The 21,280-nt window shown below is 43.6% G+C and overlaps 1 protein-coding gene across 2 annotated transcripts in view; it reads left to right on the forward strand.

Annotated features, from left to right (window-relative positions):
• The first annotated feature begins 16 nt into the window (after positions 1-16).
• The window catches only part of PDCD11 (programmed cell death 11), a 43,371-nt gene continuing 22,107 nt past the window's right edge, over positions 17-21,280 (forward strand). For both annotated transcript variants that reach the window (XM_043597419.1, XM_043597420.1), the window contains exons 1-16: positions 17-198; positions 1,780-1,892; positions 2,945-3,076; positions 4,723-4,890; positions 6,347-6,508; positions 7,814-7,937; positions 8,432-8,613; positions 12,841-12,948; positions 14,728-14,934; positions 15,574-15,698; positions 15,882-15,942; positions 16,593-16,739; positions 17,943-18,194; positions 18,764-18,898; positions 19,648-19,842; positions 20,692-20,862. In XM_043597419.1, coding sequence (XP_043453354.1) covers positions 1,800-1,892; positions 2,945-3,076; positions 4,723-4,890; positions 6,347-6,508; positions 7,814-7,937; positions 8,432-8,613; positions 12,841-12,948; positions 14,728-14,934; positions 15,574-15,698; positions 15,882-15,942; positions 16,593-16,739; positions 17,943-18,194; positions 18,764-18,898; positions 19,648-19,842; positions 20,692-20,862 — 2,262 coding nt within the window. In that variant the 5' untranslated portion in view covers positions 17-198; positions 1,780-1,799. The remainder of the gene's footprint in view (positions 199-1,779; positions 1,893-2,944; positions 3,077-4,722; positions 4,891-6,346; positions 6,509-7,813; positions 7,938-8,431; positions 8,614-12,840; positions 12,949-14,727; positions 14,935-15,573; positions 15,699-15,881; positions 15,943-16,592; positions 16,740-17,942; positions 18,195-18,763; positions 18,899-19,647; positions 19,843-20,691; positions 20,863-21,280) is intronic.

Here is a 21,280-nt window from a genome sequence, read left to right on the forward strand (position 1 = left end):
TTCCGCTTCCTGTCTCTAAATCTCTCCCCCTTCCCGCACAACCCCCTTCTGAAGAACCGAGCATGGTAACGGAAGTAGGGCATTAAGCCCGCCCTAGCTTCCGGGGGGAGCTGTGGTGGCATGTGGGTGTGCTGGTCTCCGCGTGTGTCTCCAGTGATACCGGCTCGGAAGTACAGAGGTGCTGGCGTCGCGGGGCTGGTAAGCGAGGACAAGGGCGAGAAAGGAGGAAACCTCGTGGCTTCCAGGACTGTCCCAGGGCTAGGTCTTCTGGGTCCCTCCCATGGACCTACAGGGTTGGGTGAGTGGTTCGGCCACCCCAGCCCAGCTCAGAAGCTGACTCTACTCGAGTGGTCCCTGTAACATCAGGCTTTGTCCCTGGCAAATTGCTTAAGTTCCTTCTATGCCGCTGCATCGCCTCTTTGAAGCTTCAGTTTCCCGTTGTCTGAAGTGAGATTAAGGTCAAATTGCCTGCAAACTAGACTCCTCGGTTCTTTCCTATTTCTAGGAAACATTGACCCACCTATTCCTGATTCCAAATCCAAGCCTCCCAGTGGGTCTTCACCTCTTCTACAGTTTAAAGCCTTTTTAGATCCTTATACCAAGTGTCTCTCACAACTAATTTCTCCTATCTTCCGTTCTCTCTTATACCTGGTTCTCATTCGCATGGTGTCTCTCTGTACTGCAGTTGACTTGTACACTGTTTACTTTCCTTCAGTCCTGTCTCTCTTCCTGTCCAATTTATAGCCTGCAGTATATTTTTGATTGCTGTTCTCTTTCTTCCCTTAATTAAGACTCTGACTTAATCGAAGTAGACATTAAACTATTCCTGTCTAATTCAAAATCTTTCACAAAAAAAGCCCACCTGTGTTCTACAATTTAACTGTGATTATTATGATTTATTCTCCCTGTGGTTTAGTGGAACAGTTCTTCAAAGAAAGGAAACAGCAACTTTTTGAGCAATTTTTTGACAAATTGCTGGTGATTATTGAAAATATTTGGCTCTAAGTGAATGCCTTTTCTCACATTCCTTCTGCTTTTCCTTTTCCATTTGTCAAAATCTTTTTCATCTTTAACAGCTCAAAGGCATCTTTAGGAAGCTTGCCTTCTTTACTGAAGCCTCATCATTTCCTATTTCTTTGCTTATAATTTGATTTGCATTTTTTTTTTTAAGTAGGCTTCATACCCAGCTCAGAGCCCAACGCGGGGCTTGAACCCACAAGATCAAGAGTTGTACACTTAACTGAGTCACCCAGGTGCTCCTGATTTGTATTTTATTTATTTTTTGTAGGTTTTTTGTTTTTTGTTTTTGTTTTTATTTTGTAATCTCCACACCCAACATGGGGCTCAAATTTAACACCCCAAGATCAGGAGTTGCATGCTTTTGTGACTGAGCTAGCCAGTGGCCCCAATTTGTTCTTTAAATTGTTTGCATAATTGCTTTATTTTCTTAAAATTGTGCATGTTCTTTGAAGATAGGGATTTATATATTCATTTGTCTATTTCTATAGCTATTCTCTGTAGCTATTCTATGATATTTACTACACTGGATCTAGAACTTCTTTTTCTGGAGGAAGTGTATGAACTTGTGGTTTTGAAGCAGATACCATTGAAAAGATGAATTATAGGTTATTTGAGGCTTAGCATCAAACCATCTGTTAGGCCTCCATGTTGTTTAGCACATTGGTGCTAGAAAGTTCTGCCTCTTGACCACTGATCACAGCCTTTAGGAAATCTGACACCAACACTACATCTCACTGATACTCTTTGCATTGTTTTTAGGAGACTCAAACACAGCAACCATGGAAGAAAGCTTCCCCCGAGGGGGTACAAGAAAGACCCACAAATCAGAGAAAGCTTTCCAGCAGTCGGTTGAACAAGACAACTTATTTGATGTAAGTGGTGTGCTTGTTTGGTAAGACTCACTGAACACTTTCTAGTGTCCTTGTGAAGAATAACCTTGTTTGAGAATGTGGTATTTTCCATATTTGTTTCTTTTGGAAGTCTGCTTTTGTAAAGTGAACTTGTTGGAGAGTCCATACCACCATGAGACTATATTTTTTGAAACATGGCATTTAGTACTTGAGTTTGCAGTGCTGTTGTTCCTTATTCTTAGGAATTTTTGCCATGTTGGTTAAGGATGGAGAGAAAAATTATGGAATAAGTCATGAAAGGTACAACATGGGGAATATAGTCAGTGGTATTGTAATAGCATTTAATAGTGATAGTAGCCACACTTGTGAGCATAGCATAATGTGTAGAGTTGTCAAATCACTATGTTGTACACCTGAAATTAATGTAACATTGTGTGTTAACTATACTTCAATTGATTAAAAATAAAGTATGGAGAGAAAGGAGCTGGTGATCGCACTTTTAAATGGGATTCTTGCCATGTATAGTGGTCAGAATTCGCATTAAAATTCACCATCTTCCCCGAGTAGGCGTTGCTCCAAATGCTAGAGGGAAGGGAACTAACATTTGATTGTGTGGTCTTATATGGATTTTATGTAATCTGTCCCAACTACAGTGGAGTAGAGAACATCATTCCATGATGAGAAACTGAGGCTGAGAGAGGTTATGTGGTTGAGCAGAAACCACATAGCTTGTTATGGTGGTGTTGGGAGTTTAACTCTGGTCTCCGTGTTTCCACCTTCCATTTTCACACACTGTTCCAAATTGCTTCTCATCCTGGGGATGCCAGTGTCCATCCCAGTCAAGGGAGGAAGAACACAGAAGAGAAGGGGCTTTTGAAAATGCGAAGGTTCCCACCTTTGGCTTGAACAAAGGTGGCAGAATGGGAGAGATGACATTGAAGCGGGAATTACAGGAACACTGGAAGGGGGTGCAGTGGAGGAGTAACGAAGCAAGGTGACAGGTGACCTGAAATTGGAAGGAAAGTCCAGGATTGTTTCTCTTCATTCCTTGAGATCTTTCTTCCCCTCTGTAGATTTCTACTGAAGAGGAATCTACCAAAAGGAAAAAGAGCCAGAAAGGGCCAGCAAAAACAAAAAAGTTGAAAATCGAAAAGAGAGAAAGCAGCAAGTCTATAAGAGAGAAGTTTGAAATCCTTAGTATTGAGGTTTGTTACAATTTGATCTTGTTCTAAACAAACTACCTGGGTTGCTTAAGTTTGTGTATGTTTCCCTTCCTTCTTTCCTTTTGTTTTTCCTTCATTCCTTTTGTACACACATGTGTGCATGTATGTGAGTGTGCACGCCCCCCTGTAGAGACTTTTTGGAGTTTGTGCTCAGAATTGAGCATTATTGCCTTTGACTGTTAACCAGTGCCTGGGATCATGTGTTGTTTTTTTAGCCACTGCTGAGCCCCTTGTTGTGCTTATGTCCTCATTGAACTTGTGTATTAGTAGATTCATAGGTTAGAACTGGCAATAACTTTAACAACCATTCTACTTCTATTTCATTTTGTAGCTGTGGAGATTCTCTTGGAAAAGTCTTTTAATTTACTTTAGATTTTTAGATTATAATTGGGGATATATGTTGTAAAAAAGAAAAAAAAAAGTGAAATAAGTCTTAAGGAAAAGATTCAAATTCAGCCTGCAGAGGTATTTTGTTTGTTCTTTATGACACTCAGAAAAATAATTTCTTTTTATTTTTATTAAAAAACTCTTTAAATGTTTATTTATTTTTGAGAGAGAGAGAGTGCAAGAAGGGCAGAGAAAGAGGGAGACAGAATCTGAAGCAGGCTCCAGGCACAGAGCCTGACATGGGGCTTGAACTCACGAGCTGTGAGATCATGACCTGAGCTGAAGTCGGATGCTTAACTGATTGAGCCACCCAGGTGTCCCCCAGAAGAAGAATTTCTTAACTTTTTGTTAACATTAGAGAAAATTTCACATAAAAATGTGATTTCTGGGGGTGCCAGGGTGGCTTAGTTGGTTAAATGCCCAACTCTTGGTTTTGGCTCATGTCCTGATCTTGCGGCTCATGAGTTTGAGCTCTGCATCAGGCTCTGCGCTGACGGCACGGAGCCCACTTGGGATTCCCTCTCTCTGCTGCTTCTCTGCTTATGCTCTCTTTCTCTCAAAATAAATAAACTTTTTAAAAAATGTGCTTTCTAGCTTCTTGTAAGAATTTGAGAGTGCTGACAGCACAAGCTCGTGTTTCCTCATTTGTAATCACGTGGAACTGAGTAGTGGTTTAACCCTTTAGGTCTGACATCCTCACCCCACCCTGCTATTGTCTCCACTGACCTGCTTCCTTCATTTTGTTGCCCCCTCCACGCGTTTGAGTGTGGGATGTTTGGAGTAAAGCAAGCGTCCTCGAGTATCCTAGTGCTGTTTTACAGTGCTCAGTCAGCAATGATAAGTGTTTTGACGTGTATTTGACACATGTCATGTGATGACACATGAACATGTATTTCCTGTAGCTTTTAGAAGTCAGAGTTGTGGGGCGCTTGGGTGGCTCAGTTGGTTAAGCATCCGACTTTGGCTCAGGTCATGATCTCGTAGTTTATTAGTTCAAGCCCCACGTCGGGCTCTGTGCTGATAGCTCAGAGCCTGGAGCCTGCTTTGGATTCTGTGTCTCCCTCTCTCTCTCTCTCTCTCTCTCTCTGCCCCTCTCCTCTTCACTCTCTCTCTCTCTCTCTCAAAAATGAATAAACTTAAAAAAAAAAATTATAAGTCAGAGTTGAGACTAGAAGCCACAACCCCTGATCCCATTCATTGGTCTTTTCCCTATTGTACACATTTCACTTTTTCTCTTCTAGTCCCTGTGTGAGGGGATGCGGATTTTGGGTTGTGTGAAAGAGGTAAATGAACTGGAACTGGTGGTGAGTCTCCCCAATGGCCTCAAGGGCTTTGTGCAAGTGACTGAAATCTGTGATGCTTACACCAAAAAGCTGAGTGAGCAGGTGGCTCAAGAAGAACCTCTGAAGGTAAGGGAGACCTGAATGTACTCAATAACTGGAACTAAATGGTGCATAGGTAGATGTTAATTTACAACTTTGTTAAATGCTGAGAAGCCCAGGTGCAAGGTGCCATGAGAGTTTATAATAGGGGATTTTAATTTTTTTTTTTTTTTTCAATAAGGAGATTTTGACTTAGCCTAGGGAGCCTGGGAGACTTCCCTGGGGAAGGAATGCTTGAGCTGAGATCTGAAGGATGAGGGTATACCAGGTAAATAAAGGAGTTCAGGCAGAAGGAGCTGAGAGAAGGCTAGTGTGGCTATGGCATAAAAGCAAGGGAAAGTGGCGTGGGATGGGGCAGGAGAGCTAGCTGGAGGCTAGGTCATGTTAAGGATTAGTTTTTAATTCTAGAACCAGTGGGAAACCCTTGAAACGTTCGTACGTAGACAACATAGAGATTAGATTGAAGAGGCATGTGTAGTTGCCCAGAGACCAGGTAGGAGGTTACTGTAGTAGTCCACCTGATGGCAGGTTGCATTCAGGGTTTCCTGCGGCCTGAGGAGGAAAAGTCCATGGGCACTGATGGGTTTGATATGGGGGATGAGTCCTGAGTTTCTGTTGTACCTGACTTGATGGTCAGCCTTGCCATCCTGAGATAGAAACCCTGAGAGAGGACCTGGATTGGGAGAGATGATGATGATTTTATTTTTTTGCTGTGTTGAGTTTGAGGAATGGTGGAGACGTCCAGTAGACAGGTGATTCCAGAGCTCTGACAGGTCTGGGCCAGAAATGTGCATGTGTGACTGCTCTGTGTAGGTGGTGACTGAAACTAAGAAGAGGGAAGAGGGTGCCTAGAAGGAGTGAATAGAGTGAGAAGAGACCAAAAAACTGACCCTCGAGTAAATACTGATCATCGAGGAAGACTGACCCTCAAGTATTTTAACGTCTTGAGTAGGAGAGTCGCTGTTGGAAGAAGAAGGAGGGGCCAGAGGGATAGTAAAGAAAACCAGCACATGAAGGGCTTGGAAGCCAGGGAGGAAATGTTTAAAAAAGGAAGGAGAGGCGCCAGTGTTAAATGCCTTTTAAAGGTCACATATAAGAAGGACTGGAGAACAGATTTGGATTTAGTGACATGGAGGTCACTGGTGATTTTATTGGGAGATAAAGTGGTGTGTGAGAGGTGGAACATAGAGGCAATGACCTGAAGGGAGCAGGAGGTGAAGAAACGGAGATGGTGAATACAGACAACTCTTGACAAGTCATTTACATCTGCCTGTTCTGAGGAGATACAGAGGCTTCATACTGAAAGTGAAGACTGACTTGGCCATAGATCCCTTTTCCTTTATGGGCGAGTGGTTACCCTCTTCATCTGCCTTTTGGGCTCTTTGGGGTCTGAGGATGAGAAACCACCGAGCCAAGGTTGGGCAGTGGTATATTGGTCCAGGGGAGGGGTATGTGTCAGAATTTTCTCATTTGTATTGTGCAGGACCTGGCCCACTTGCCTGAACTCTTCTCACCTGGGATGCTGGTGAGGTGTGTGGTGAGCAGTGTGGGCTTCACAGAAGGGGGCAAAAAGAGTGTCAAGCTATCTCTGAACCCCAAAAATGTCAACGAAGTGTTATCTGCTGAGGCCCTGAAGCCCGGCATGGTATGTATCAGGTCAAGGAAGAGGAGCAGACCATGTGCCTTTTTCCTGGCCTGCCTCCTGGGGAGTATCTAGGTGACCTTTGACTTTCAGCTTACACACAGGGGTGGGTCTTTTCCCGAGAAGGACAGTCTCTAGGATGCTTGGGTACTCTAGTGGAAATTGAAGGCTTGAACGTAATCACACTACCTTGGAGGGGAGAAAGGGAAGGTTCATTGGTGGCCAAATTAAAAAAAAAAAAAAGTCTTCAAGGAGGCTTAGCAGGAGTGAGGAGTTCCACAAAGTGCCTTGCTTACCAAGACTTGTTCTTTACAGATTTTTTTTTCAGAGGCTATCTGGCATCTGTAGGGAACACTTGAGGACTGCTCTCCGAGAGCAGGAGACAGGTAGTCAGGGCAATTAGTCTGTCAGCTGTACTAATGAGGAGCTTGCTATTGAGTCTCCAGTGCTGTGGAGATTCAGGAGAAATTAGCTCCAAGTGTCAACGTCCAATAGGTGTAAAACATGCTCGAATAAACTACACTCCTCTAAGTGCTCTTGTAATTGAGAGGAAGGAGATCAATATGATCTTTTAACCTTTAGGTAGAAGCAGTCAGTTTGGGACAGGCCTGAAAGCTGGGTAGAAAGGGGAATAAAAATAACCCAAGGTGCAGGAAATTGACAAGCATCAAGAGCCTGCTGTTTGGCAGGCGCTGTTTTAGACATTTGTCTTAAATTCTCATAGCCCTGTGAGGCAGATAGGTATATCTTTGTGCATTTGAGAAAATGGACTCGGGTTTGTGACTTGCCAAAGACAAAATGGCTAGTAAGAGCCAGATTGGAACTTCACACTGCTCCTGATGAAATGTGCAGGAGGTTGGCAAGATTTTTCTCTTTTTTCGAAGTCTTGGAGGCACTTAGAAAAGACATGATGACTGCTAGAAGAGTAGTTCTGGATTAGTCATGGCGCTGGGAGTGACCTTGCAAGGCCATCTGGTTTATTCCTCTTTGTGTAACGTAATAGTTTTTCTTATCTTTTGGAAATTCTTCAGGGGAGAAACCCCTCTTTGTCATTCCCCACCTGTTTATAACACTCTTCACTGACTGGAAACCATAAGCCAATGGAGAATTAAACTTGTTGTCTTTCCCTTCTCTATCCTCTAGTGGGATTGAAATTTACAGTTACAAGTTATTGGGAGGGGGCGTGGGACAGGATTACGGATGATATGTCAAGATCGATGATGGGAACATTCATGTTTGGTAGGAGATGTTTGTTGTGTATCCCATTACCTTTGACTTTTGAACTCTGGGGAATGCTTTCTCCTCCAGCTGCTCACAGGCACTGTGTCCAGCCTGGAAGACCATGGCTACCTAGTGGACATTGGTGTTGGTGGGGCCAGAGCTTTCCTGCCACTGCAGAAAGCCCAGGAATATATCCGACAGAAGAACAAAGGTGAGGGGAAAAAGAGGGGCAGGTACATGGTAGTGAGGTGGTACGTGTAGGGATTATGTTTAAATGCTGTTTGGTGAGTAAAATGACAGAATGGTGACCCCAAAAGCTGTTTGGCTTTGCTAAAATCAGTGTTAATCCCAGCTGATAGAAAAGGGAAGATGTGTGAAGAGCCAGGGAGTGACAGGGTTTAGATCCAATGGACCAGTTTTGCTTTTTCTCACCTAGAAGATTCCCCTGAAATTTGAGCCCCCAGGGCCTCTGAGCCAGCACTCTTCCTGCCTTGTTGAGATTTTCTTATTTTTAAGTGGTGTTGATTCCAGATCAGTCAGGGTCACTTTATTCCCCTCTTGTAGTTGGTCACTGAGAGATTGGGAACATGGGTATTACATGGTAACTAGGCAGGTAAAGCATGGATCTTTTCAGGTATTACTTGAACCCAAATTAAGAGCCCTTCTCATGGAGGTATTTTGCCTTTTGGGGGTTGGGGCTTGCAGGTGCTGAACTGAAGGTGGGTCATTATCTGAACTGCGTTATTGAAGAGGTGAAAGGTAACGGAGGAGTTGTTGGTCTATCTATTGGTCATTCTGAAGTTTCTACCGCCATTGCTACTGAGGAACAAAACTGGACCCTTAATAACTTGCTACCAGGACTGGTGGTCAAAGCCCAGGTACAGAAGGTAAGCCATTCATTGTCATTACTATTTTCTAAAATAAAGATAATTTTTACTGAAGTAGTGCTATGCACACAACCTGAAATTGTGCTGTCCAGTAGGGTAGCCATTGGTCATATGTGGCTTTACACAGTAGAAATGTAGCCAGTGCCATATGTGGAAATGACAGTATTTTACATCTATTGGGTTAAAGTGTTATTAAGATAAATTTCATTTATTTCTTTGTAGTTTTTAAAATGTGATTGTTAGAGAACTTAAAGGTATAGGCTTACATATGGACCATGTTTCTTTTGAACAGTGCTGATTGGAAAGGTCAAATAGTATTAAAATACTTTTATTTATCTATCTATTTTTTTTTTTAAAGCGCTACACTCTTTTAATTTTATCTTTGTAATGTTTTTATTTGTTTTTGAGAGAGCACGAGTCAGGGAGGGGTAGAGAGAGAGGGAGACACAGAATCTGAAGCAGGTTCCAGGCTCTGAGCTGTCAGTACAGAATCCGATGCAGGGCTCAAACTCAGGAATTGTGAGATCATGACCTGAGCTCAAGTCAGACGCTTAACCGACTGAGCCACCCAGGCACCCCATAAAATACTCTTTTTTTTTTTTTACATGTTTACTTATTTTTGAGAGAGAGCAAGAGAGAGAGTATGCATGAACAGGGGAGAGGCAGAGAGAGGAGGGGGGAGAGAGAATCCTAAGTAGGCTCCACGCTCTCAGTGCAGAGCCCAATGCAGGGCTTGATCTCACGAACTGTGAGATCATAGTTGGAGCCAAAATCAATAGTCAAACACTTAACCGACTGAGCCACCAAGGTGCCCCTAGGCATTGAGTTTTAAGTTCTTTCTGTGGTAGATGATGATTTGGCTCTCTCAATTTTCCCCTTCCCTTCCTCCAACCCCCTAACAGTATTTTAAATTTTGGTTAAATCATTAATCAGTGTTTGATGTACATATTATTTAGTGCTGAGCCAGGTAACATACTATGACTATTTCTTGAACAGCTTTTTTCCTGGGAGCTGATTATCAGCTTTGTTTTTGTCATTTGCCAAATTCTCTTCCTACCTATCACTGTTTCATAATACTGTATATCCTGCATTTTCCTTATATTACAATTTTCCATAAAGATTTTTCCTTTAGATAACCTCTTAGTTGTTGTTGTTGTTGTTGTTGTTGTTGTTGTTGTTGTTGTTTTTAAACCTAGGGCCCTTTTTCCTGTTATCCTCCTCCAGGCTAGACTGGTTGCTCTGGTAGGAACCCTGCAGAACCGATATCCTAAGACTTACCTTCTTGGTCATCCTGCTCCTTCCCCTCTTTCTCCTATATGGGAGTCTTTGATTCAATATATTCTTCTTTTTTGGTTTACTTGCTCATTTTAGCATGACACATTCTCCAGAAGCATCATTGGAAAGGTACATGGGAGGTTGATTTCCTGACCTAGTGTGTTGGATCCCCAGGACCACCCCCAGGTTCACTGATGCACTGGAAACACTTACAGGACTCAGCATATGGTGATACTCATCACTATGATTTATTATGATGAAAGGAGGCAAAGCAAAATCAGCAAAGGGAAAAGGCACTGGAAGCCAAGCTCCTCTCCCAGTGGAGTCACAGAGTAGAAAAATGTCCTTATTCTACACTCACATGTGATTGGTAGTAAAGCTGGGATTAGCATCCTTTTGTCAAAAATAACTTGAGGAATTTGAAGACCTTGTTCCCATTGTCATCTGGCCTCTGTTGCTCTTAAAAAGTCTGATGTTACTTTGATCTCTTTTCCTTGTATGTATTTTTTATTTTTGGAAGAATTTAAAGATTTTCTCTTTATCCCTTTTATTTTAAAATGTCATGGTGATTTGTTTTTGTGTGGATTGTCTCCATTTATTTGTCCTACAATTCAGAAATGCAGATCTTTAAATTCTGAGAAAATTTCTTGTGTTTACTGTTTTTTTTCTATATTCATATTGACATGTAATTCACATATAGGAAGAGCCATCCTTTAAAAAATGTATAATTAAGTGATTTTTTTAGTGTATTCACAAAGATGTGCAGCTATCACCACTATTTATTTTTTAATTTTTTTTATATATAATGTCAAATTGGTTTCCATACAATACCCAATGCTCATCCTATCACCACTGTTAAATTCCAGAACATTTGCATCACCGCCGTAAAGAAACCCTGTACCCATTGGTGGTCAATCTCCATCCCTGTCTCTCTCAAGCCTCTGGCTCTGCTTTTTGTCTCTAGATTTGTCTCTTGGGGGTGTTTCATATAAATGGAATCCTATAATATGTGGCCTTCTGTGTCTGGTTTCTTCACTTAGCATGATGTTTTCATGGTTTCAGGGTTCATGTATGTTGTAGCAAGTATCAGTGATTCATCCCTTTCTGTGGCTAAATAATATTCCACACTATGGATATGACAGATTGTGTTTTTCCATTCATTAGTTGGTGGCCATTTGGGTTGTTTCCACTTTGGGATGTTTTGAGTAATACTGCTGTGAAATTCATGTTTAAGTTTTTGTGTGGATGTAAGTTTTCATTTCTCTTAGGCCTATGGTTGGGAATAGAATTGCTGGGTCATATGGTAACTGACTTTTTAGAGGAACAGCCAAAGGGACGGCACCGGTTTACACTCCTACCTGCAATTAAAGGTTTCAGTTTCTCCAAATTTTCACAAACATTTGTTTTTTATTTTTATTATACCTGTCCTCATGGGTGGGAAGTGGCATCTCCTTATGATTGGGGTTTACATTTCTCTAGTGATTAGTAACGTTGAGCATCTTTTCATGCACTGGTTGTATTCTGGCCATTTGTATATCTTCTTTGGAGAAATATCTGTTCAAAAGTCTTTAGCCTATTTTAAAATTAGGTTGTCTTCTTATTTATTAAGTTGTAAGATTTCTTTGTATATTCTGGATACTAGCCCCTTATCAGACTTTTTAAAAAAGATTTAATTTTTTAAATTTTTTAATGTTTGTTTATTTTTGAGAGAGAGTGAGCCGAGGAGGGGCAGAGAGAGAAGGAGAGAGAGAATCCCAAGCAGGCTCCATGCAGTCAGTGCAGAGTCCAGGTTCGGTCTTAGTCCCACGAACCATGAGGTCATGACCCAAGCCAAATCAAGATTCGGATGCTTAACCAGCTGAGCCACCCAGGCATCCCCCACTTCCCCACTTTTTTTTAAGTATAATTTCCTCTTCTTTCTCTTAAACTCCTGATAGAATGGTGTTGGACTTAATTATCAGTTTTCTAATTTTCTTATGTTTTTTCTCCCCTTTGTTTTGGCATGTGCATGTATTTATCTAGATCCTACCTTCTGGGAGAGTCCCTCAACTTTAATTTTATCTCCTCTACTGAATTTGTGTTTTGACTGCCATCTTATCATTGAGGTGGTATAAAATGTGGTGTGCCTGGTTGGGTGGGACTTGTTGACTGGCTGAATTCAGTGTCAGGATCAGGAGCTAGCAGACTTTGAGCAAGCTCCAGATGTCACGGTTACAGGTCTTCTCTGGCATGTCAGATTTTTCTAGAAAGGATCTATTAATCTCTCCTCAGGGGGGTAATATCTTGGCTGCCTGAGAGATAGGTGGGAGAGGGGCTGGATGTCTCCATGTCTATATCTGTATGATGTTCAGAATTTTTCTTAATCTGCATTTTCAGAGTTTGCACTCCTCTGTCTTTTCAGTCTCATACAGGTTTCCTGTGGAGGCGGGAGAGGCGCAGGCCCTATGGTGTGAGGAGAGGACCTGGAGATCTAACTTAGTTTCCCTGATTTCAGTCATCTGCCTCACTGCATTCTTTTGAGGTGCTTGTCACCTCTAATTACTTAGCTTTTGGGGGGCTCTGTAGGATAAATCAGTGTGGTCAGTATCTCCCTTTTGCATGCATTTGGGTTTTGCCTTCTGAGTCTGGGCAAATCACCAAGTTAGCAACAATTTGTCCACGTTGTCAGGCTGATGGTTCCCTGAGGGTCTTTGTGCAAATTGTCCTCCATTCCATATGGAAATCCCGAGGACTGGAGGATTGATGTCCCCTCAGGTTTGAGGGGAGGTGAGCTTACTGAATAAAGAAACAGCCAGAGCCAGGAGTTGCCCTGCCACTTAATTTTATAAGAAGAAAGATTGTCAAGGGTTAGCTGGGGGAGGAGAAATACACAGTGGTTATGGAAAACGTAGCATTGAGTGTTTCATCTGCACAACGTCTCTTACATTCTTGGCTTCTTCTGTTTGTTTTCAGGTGACTCCACATGGCCTTATATTGAACTTCCTCTCATTCTTCACTGGCCTGGTTGACTTTATGCACTTGGATCCCAAGAAAGCTGGAACATACTTCTCAAACCAATCAGTAAGAAATGTTTTCTTGATTCCATTTGTGTCCCAAACAGCTGTCCAGTGTTGCAGTTAGCTATGGGCCGGTCCTAGGGCTGCGTGTGTACGGGTATTAGAGGCGGCGAGGGGAAGGAAAGGTGTTTTGGAAGGACCACAGGAAGCCACCGTAGTTATTTCTGTGGACTGAGATGAGAAATGGAGCCTGTGAAAAAGAAGGCAACTTGTAGTTTGCATTTATTACTCTTTTAGGTAGTTTGATTTTAAGGAGTGAGTAGTGGATCTTTTGCTCTTACCATTTAAAGTGTTTAAGAAGAATATTTAATGTAAAAGAACAAAATCTATATTTAAATAGAAAAATGTGTTTAAAAGTGCTGTGAAGAGAATAGAGCAGAACCAACTTTGAAAAGCAATTTTTTTTTTTTTTTTTTGAGAGAGAGTGCTCAAGCGGGGGGAGAGGAGCAGAGAGACAGACAGACAGACAGACAGACAGAGAGTGAGAGGGAGGGGGCCAAAAGAGAGAGAGCACTCTTAAGCAGACTCCACACTCAGGGCAGAGCTGATGTGGGGCTTGATTCCACGACCCTGGAATCATGACCTGAGCTGAAATCAAGAGTCAGATGCTCAGACTGGGCCATTCAGGTGCCCCTGAAAATATTTTTTAATAGTACGCTTACTTAAAATATTGGAAGATTTACAGTCAGGTGTTAATGATTAACTCTGGGTGTTTTTTTTCTACCCTTATCTAAATATCTAAATTTTTTACAATGAACATGGATATTTGGGAAGAAAATCCCAATATATGTTATTCAGAGTTTTAAAAAGCATTCTAAAATGATTCTTTCCTTTTTTGTTTTTAACAGTAACATTGCTGTTGGGTTCTGTAGAGACACATTTTTTTTGAACCTTTTTTTGTTAATGTTTATTTTTTTTTTTTTCAACGTTTTTTTTTTTTTTTAATTTTTGGGACAGAGAGAGACAGAGCATGAACGGGGGAGGGGCAGAGAGAGAGGGAGACACAGAATCGGAAACAGGCTCCAGGCTCTGAGCCATCAGCCCAGAGCCTGACGCGGGGCTCGAACTCACGGACCGCGAGATCGTGACCTGGCTGAAGTCGGACGCTTAACCGACTGCGCCACCCAGGCGCCCCTGTTAATGTTTAATTTTTGATAGAGTGTGTGCGCTAGCTGGGGAGGAGTAAGGAAAGAGGGGGACAGAGGATCTGAAGTGGGCTCTGCGCTGACAGCAGAGAGCCTAACGTGGGGCCTGAACCCACAAACTGAGATCATGACTTGAGCCAAAGTTGGATGCTTAACCGACTGAGCCACCCGGGTGCCCCTATATAGACGTATTTTTTAACTAAACTGGTTTTCCTACCACATATTGGTAAACGTTTTTCTAATAATTTTTTCTCTTTATAATCATATTTGTAAACAAAGTGCAGGCGTTTTGTGTGCTGTAGCCTTGTGCTCAGAGCAGGCTGTTCTGGTATATTTCAGATGAGCCTCTGATACAGTGATGCCAGTACATGGCTTCTGCTGCATATGTATTACTAGCCTCATGGTATTGAGGGGACCCTAATATGTTTTGCTGACCTTGAGTAAGCATTGATTTAGTTGGATATAGTCCTGGGACATTTTGTTGGATGTTTCCACATGCTGCTTGATCGCACAAGCTGATAGGAGTACTTATATCCATAACCTGGTCAGCACATGTTGAGTCTTGGCCTTTGAAGGTCTGCTTTGGGTGTGTTATATTCTGTGTGCCTCCTGCTCATTATGCTCTTTCCCTTGTGTAGGTAAGGGCCTGTGTTCTCTGTGTCCATCCTCGGACCAGGGCTGTGAGGCTGAGCCTGCGCCCCATCTTCCTGCAGCCTGGGCGCTCACTCACCCGGCTCTCCTGCCAGCACCTGGGAGCAGTGCTGGAGGATGTTCCTGTCCAGAGCTTTTCCAGCAAGGCTGGGGCCACCTTCAGGCTGAAGGATGGGGCTCTGGCCTATGCCCGGGTGAGGAGGCTCTTTGTTTCACCAGGATTTACCCCTAGAAGGACTTTGGGGATACGTGGGTCCTTGTTTGTTTCCTTTATCCTTTGTATTAGTTTCCTGTTTTTGAATATTCCCAAGTGTGGAGGATTCTATATAGGGATTAGAACAATGTATGTTCTGTTAGAATTCTTCAGGATTAATTTGACTTATTTTGATACCTGGTTGATGGTAGGTACAAGAGTGTTAAGATCTATACCAGAGCTTGGCAAAGTTTTTGAAAGGGCTAGATAGTAAATATTTCAGGTTTGTGGGCCATATGATCTCTGTCCTCACGACTCTATTGTTAAAGCCAAAAGCAGCCGTAGACAGTATGTAAATGAACGGGCATGGCTGTGGTCAATAAAACTTTTATTTATAAAAATAGGCACTGACTTGTGAACTATAGTATACTGATCCATGATCTAGACTGTTCTCTGACCTTATAGAGAGTCTATGATAGTAAAGAACAGTGTTTTAGTTAGAAGAATTATTTTAACAGGCAATCAGACTACTGTTTTTATGGCATGTGATAAATGTGTTGAGTTATGTCACGTGCTTCCATACCTGATTGCCTCAGATCTACAGTCTCTGGCTTGTCCTTAATCACTTGGTACTTTGTAGCTCAGCCATCTCTCCGATTCTAAGAACGTCTTCAATGCCGAGGCCTTCAAGCCAGGGAACACCCACAAGTGTAGAATCATCGATTACAGTCAAATGGATGAACTGGCTTTGCTCTCTCTGAGGACGTAAGTCTGTCATCAGCGCATGTGGGGCTGTGGAGATGGGCCCCTCTGTGCGTGCACGTTCACACTTTCTCCTGGCCTGGCTTGGTGAGGGTTCTCTTTGTTGCCAGCATGATTCTGGTAGCCCTGAATTTTAGGTAGCCTCTGCCCTGGTTTATGTGATCTTGTATTTTCTTTTTGTTCTAGATCTGTTATTGAAGCTCAGTACCTTAGGTACCATGACATCAAACCTGGGGCATTGGTAAAGGTAAGACTCAAGCACATAATTAGATACCCTTCCACCTTCAGACATTCTTTAGTTCACAGGTTAACTGTTAGCTTATTAGTTGTCATGTGAACACATTTAAAGTCACCTTCCTTCTCTCTACCTGTTAACTGGCATTTCTTTTTCTTCCCTGGAGTAACTTGTAATTAATTTCAAGGTAAGGTCTTAATAGCATCACCCAGCTACACAGAGGCAGTAGATCATAAATCCTGGGGTTTGATGGTGTTTATTAGACCAGGTCAAAAGTTAATTTTGTGATAGTTGAGCTCCTGTGATGTTAGTAAGTCACTTGCGGTTGCCTCTCCTGTCTAACCATTTAGCCCCAGTTGAGCAGATCTCCTTTATATGTAGAGTTCATTCCTTCGGAGACGTAGATCTCTCCTTCAGAGAATGTGCTTGTGAGGTAGGCCGAAAGAACACGCTCCCACAAAAAGATGTGAAGATTCCCATGAATCAACCATACTGCCTTCAAATCAGTGTGGGGTACGTGCTTTACCCCATGACATCTGGAAAAACAGGCACAGTTAGTCTGGAAAGGTGGGCTTTGAAAGAGATGTGACATGCTTTGTTGTAAGAGGTGGAAGAAAAACCATTCTTGAGGCATGATGACTTCTTTTCTTTGGACTCCCTAGGGCACGGTGCTGACCATAAAGCCATATGGGATGCTGGTGAAAGTGGGCGAACAAATCAGGGGCCTGGTACCTCCAATACACCTGGCCGACATCCTGATAAAGAATCCAGAGAAGAAATACCGCATTGGGGATGAGGTCAAGTGCCGGGTGAGCTTCTTGAAGGGTCTCCTTGGGGTTTTGGCCAGATGGGAAGAGAGCATTGCTTTTCAGCTGAAGTTTCTGCCTTTTTCCACAAAGTGACCATCTGACATCTGTGGTGCTGTGCCTGGCATTGGGAAGAGAAAAGTGTGTCTCTGCCCTTGAGAATTGTGTAATATAATTGAGAGTTAAAATATTCATACATGAAAAGAGCAGGCTGTTGTGCGTCCTTTTGTCACATGGTTCGGTACAGGCTGTGTGCTATAATCGTATCTCAAAGGGGAGGTGACGGTGGGCTGGGCCAGCAAGAATAATTGATAATGTCAATAGTAACTACAGTGTAACATGTATTTTGTATCAGTTGCTATGCTAGGCTCATGACATGCTTTATGTCATTGAATCCTGAAAACAACCATATAAAGTAAGTACTGTTACCCTCATTTTACGGGTGTGGAAGTGAAAGCTTAGGAAAGTGAAATTTCTTGCCCGAAGTCACAGAGTTAATAAATGGCAGAACCAGTTTTCAAATTCAGGTCTCTATGACAATAATGTCTTCTAGATTTCTGGCAGAGGTGGTACTTGAACTGGAAAGGATTTGAGGAGGAGCAAGCGATGTGTGTCAGGCCCAGAAATAGACAAGCTAAGTTGCCGAAATATGAGTGGTTTATAACAAAGTCTTGAATCCCAAGAGAAGCTTTGCAGAGTTGTGAAGGTTACATGTGGTTACCAGTGGCTAGCATAGGGCCTGGTTTGTGCAGCCAGTCACAATGTTAGGTGTTCTTCCTCTCATTTTGTTTCATTATTGAGTCAAAATAGGTATTGATCACCCATTGGTGCAAGATTGTACAATAGTGGAGTCAGGAGGTTAGAAGTAGAGGAATTTCTCTGCTCTTTAGGAGATAACCTGAGGGATGAGAGATGGTTGGATCTCTCGGCCTTAATTTATAACTAATACACAGTACTGAGCTGGTAAATTGGTTTGATGGTTCATTCTGTTATGTGGGAGGAAGTACATTTGAAATAGGTGAATCCTCCCTAGATTGTCGTCCCAGCAGGGAGCAGGGAGGATTTGCCTCTGACAATACTCAGAGGCAAAGAGATAGCAGGTTCTCAGGCACTGACCATGGCCTTTGGGTTCAGAGGTTGCAGAGACTAGTCTAGTGGCTCTCTTGATAACGGGTAACTTGATGACGACTAGTATCCTTCCCCTAGGTTTTGCTTTGTGATCCTGAAGCCAAGAAGTTGATGATGACCCTGAAGAAAACCCTGATTGAGTCCAAACTTCCTGCCGTTACCTGCTATGCCGATGCCAAGCCTGGTCTGCAGACACACGGCTTCATCCTCAGAGTCAAGGACTATGGCTGCATTGTGAAGTTCTACAATGATGTGCAGGGTCTAGTGCCCAAGCACGAGCTCAGTGCTGAGTATGTCCCTGACCCAGAGAGGGTCTTTTACACCGGCCAGGTAACCTTTCCTTCAATAGGCCCTTATCCTTGGTGACCCCATGAACACAGATTTTAAGGAGTTGTAGGAGGACTACTTTTTAGGAGATAAGGAATGAGCATGTGGGGCAGTGGGCTTGAGCCAGCTGAGTGGAGGAGCTGTAGGAAAGAACTGACAGAACCCCTCAAGGGGGTTCTGCAAAAGCTAGCAAACTAATGGACCTCAAGCCCACAACCTGATAGAAAATAGACTTTACCTACAACATACCAGTGTCCCTCCCATCAGAAGTTGCTCTGAGGCCACTGTCACCACAAGGTGGCAGTGCCAAGAAACTCGTGAGTCGGGGTTTATCTAGGAAAAATAATTGTTTAAAGCTCGGGGTTGTACCAGAAATTTATTCATGTCTTCCTTTCACCCAAAAGGCTGATTTGAGATTCTGTGTAGCTTTCAGTACATTTCTTTCCACTGCCTCTGATCTAATCTAAAGTCTTGGTGTATCTCACTCTGCAGTGCTCACTGAGGGCAGCTCTCTCTAGGGCCTCATAGGCTTGCTGGGAAGAGTTCACCAGGCAAGTGTGGTTTCTCACCAGGTGGTGAAGGTTGCGGTGCTGAACTGTGAGCCATCTAAAGAGAGGATGCTCTTGTCCTTCAAACTGCTGGGTGATCCAAAGAGAGAGCATACGGGACACAGTCAGAAGAAAAGAAGAGCTGTTAGTGTTGGACAGGTACCTGGACTTCTCCAGACAAGCTATTTTAGTTTACACTGACAGAAAGCAGGGTGCCACTGACACGTGGGGCACTGGGATCCATGGTGGGAAAGATAAAGGCAGCTAGATAAGATTCTGGGGCTAGAGGGGTGCCTGGGTAGCTCAGTCAAGCATCTGACTCTTTATTTTGGCTCAGATCATGATCTCACAGTTCATGGGATCGAGCCCCACGTTGGGCTTTGCGCTGACAGCATGGAGCCTGCTTGGGATTCTTTCTCTCCCTCTCTCAATTCTCCTTCCTCTCTTACTCTCTCTCTCCCTGAAAATAAAAATAAACAAACATTAAAAAAAAAAAGATTCTGGGGGTAGAGAGAACTGAAGACCTCGAGACAGGGTTCTTTCTGTGTGTCAGAGCAAATGGAAGCTGTCCAGGAAAGCACCATTGTGGTCTGACTTTTCAGCAGTGTACTGCTGTCCTCTTTCCTTTTTCCTCTCTGGTCTCTAGGACCAGCCTGTGAGACTGTCTTTCCCCTTGGGAGAAAAGTGACATGAGTGTGCAAGTGGGTCCTGGGGTGTATGGGTGTATGTGCGTGTGCGTACCTGCGGGGTCTTTGGGGGCAGTGGTGTGGAAGAAAGCTGCTTCTCTGATCTTGACCTCTCCATATCCCTGGTGCTGGAACTTAATACCTCTTATGTCTGCCTGAGCCAGGTGTGGTTGCTGTGTGCTCAAGATAAGTACTATTTTTTGTCTTTCTTTTCCTGAGTAGTTGGTGGATGTAAAGGTTTTAGAGAAGACCAAGGATGGGCTGGAGGTGGCTGTTCTGCCCCACAACGTCCCTGCTTTCCTCCCCATACCTCATCTGTCGGACCATGTCGCCAACGGCCCTCTGTTGTATCACTGGCTCCAGGCTGGCGACATCCTTCACAGAGTCTTGTGTCTGAGCCAGAGTGAGGGACATGTTGTATCCTTTACTGGTATCTGGTGAGCCATGGGCCCTTGGGGGAAGATTCTGGGTCAGGCTCTGCTCTTCATTGGAAACCCCATGGGGAAATGTCAGCCATTTGACTTCAGAAGTACCTCCAAAAAACCAGACCAGTGACCAGACCTGGTGGAAAGTAAGAGGATTGAAGTCCTATCAGCAGATGCTGGTCAGTCCAGTCCAGAGGGGGCGGTGTGGCCTGCCAGTCCCAGTGGGATATTTCCAGTAGCACACCTTGCCTTCTCTGACACTCAGCGCTTGCCCCTTGAGCTGAAACAATTCATAAGGTAGGTGCTATCTTCCTCCTCCTGTCCCCCCCCATATGGGACTCAGCATATTCCCCTTGGTCTTGGTGTGTGCACCTCGAAGGAGGACACTGCCAGAAAAGAGGCAATAGGATGTTATTTACACAGAATGTAAAATAAAATCTCCTTAGAGTGCAGATAGGCAGAGGAGGTGAGGTAGGGTTGTGTGAAGACTGTGGCAGATCCAGCTGCCAAACCACAGGGCTGAGCCGGTCCCTTTTTTTGTCTCTTCCGGTAATCTGGAGATGAATTCATAGGGAGAGGGAGAAAACTGGTTCTGAAACATGAGTGTGTATCAGAGTCACCTGGAGGGCTTGTTCAGCCAGCTTGCTGGGCTCGCCCCAGAGTTCGTAGGTCTGGGGCAGTGCTTGGGAATTTGCATTTCTCACAAGTTCCAGGTGATGCTAATGTTGCTGGTCTGCATGCGTAGACCATTGTAGCAACAGAGGATGTAGGGTGGAAAAAGGAAATGGATGGATAAGTTCATCTGCCTCTTCTGGAATGTTCCTTGATGAAGTGCTGCCAGCTCCTTTGCAGGAAGCCAGCTTTGGTTTCCACCGTGGAGGGCGGCCAGGATCCTAAGAGCTTCTCAGAAATCCATCCTGGGATGCTGCTCATTGGTTTTGTGAAGAGCATCAAGGACTACGGTGTGTTCGTCCAGTTCCCATCAGGCCTTAGTGGACTGGCCCCCAAAGCTGTGAGTTCAGTTCCATGCCCAAGAGTATTGGAGGAGAGACACTAGGGTCATGGAACCTGAGGGTGGAAAGGAGCAGGATACCCGAATGCCTTGAAAGATTTTCAGGGGCAAGGCAAAAGGCACCTGCGGGGAATGGGGCTGAGATCTTGCCCAGCCATGTGTGTCCTGGTGCAGGGCTGTGTCCTAGAGGAAAAGGCACCTTCGTTTCTATACTCTGGGTATGTATAGACCTGGAAGTTGATTTTCCTGAGCAGCTGAGTACAGGTTTTACAACCTTCTGAGGTTTTTGAGGTGTTATGTTACCAGAACACCCTTGAAATGATCCCCTCCACCATAGTGTCATCAAATTCATAGACTTTTCAGACTGGGAAAAATCTTAGTGATCCCATAGTTGAACCCCCTCATGCCTGCTGAATGA

Source organism: Prionailurus bengalensis, chromosome D2 (assembly GCF_016509475.1).
Source record: "Prionailurus bengalensis isolate Pbe53 chromosome D2, Fcat_Pben_1.1_paternal_pri, whole genome shotgun sequence".
Taxonomy (NCBI): Eukaryota; Metazoa; Chordata; class Mammalia; order Carnivora; family Felidae; genus Prionailurus; species Prionailurus bengalensis.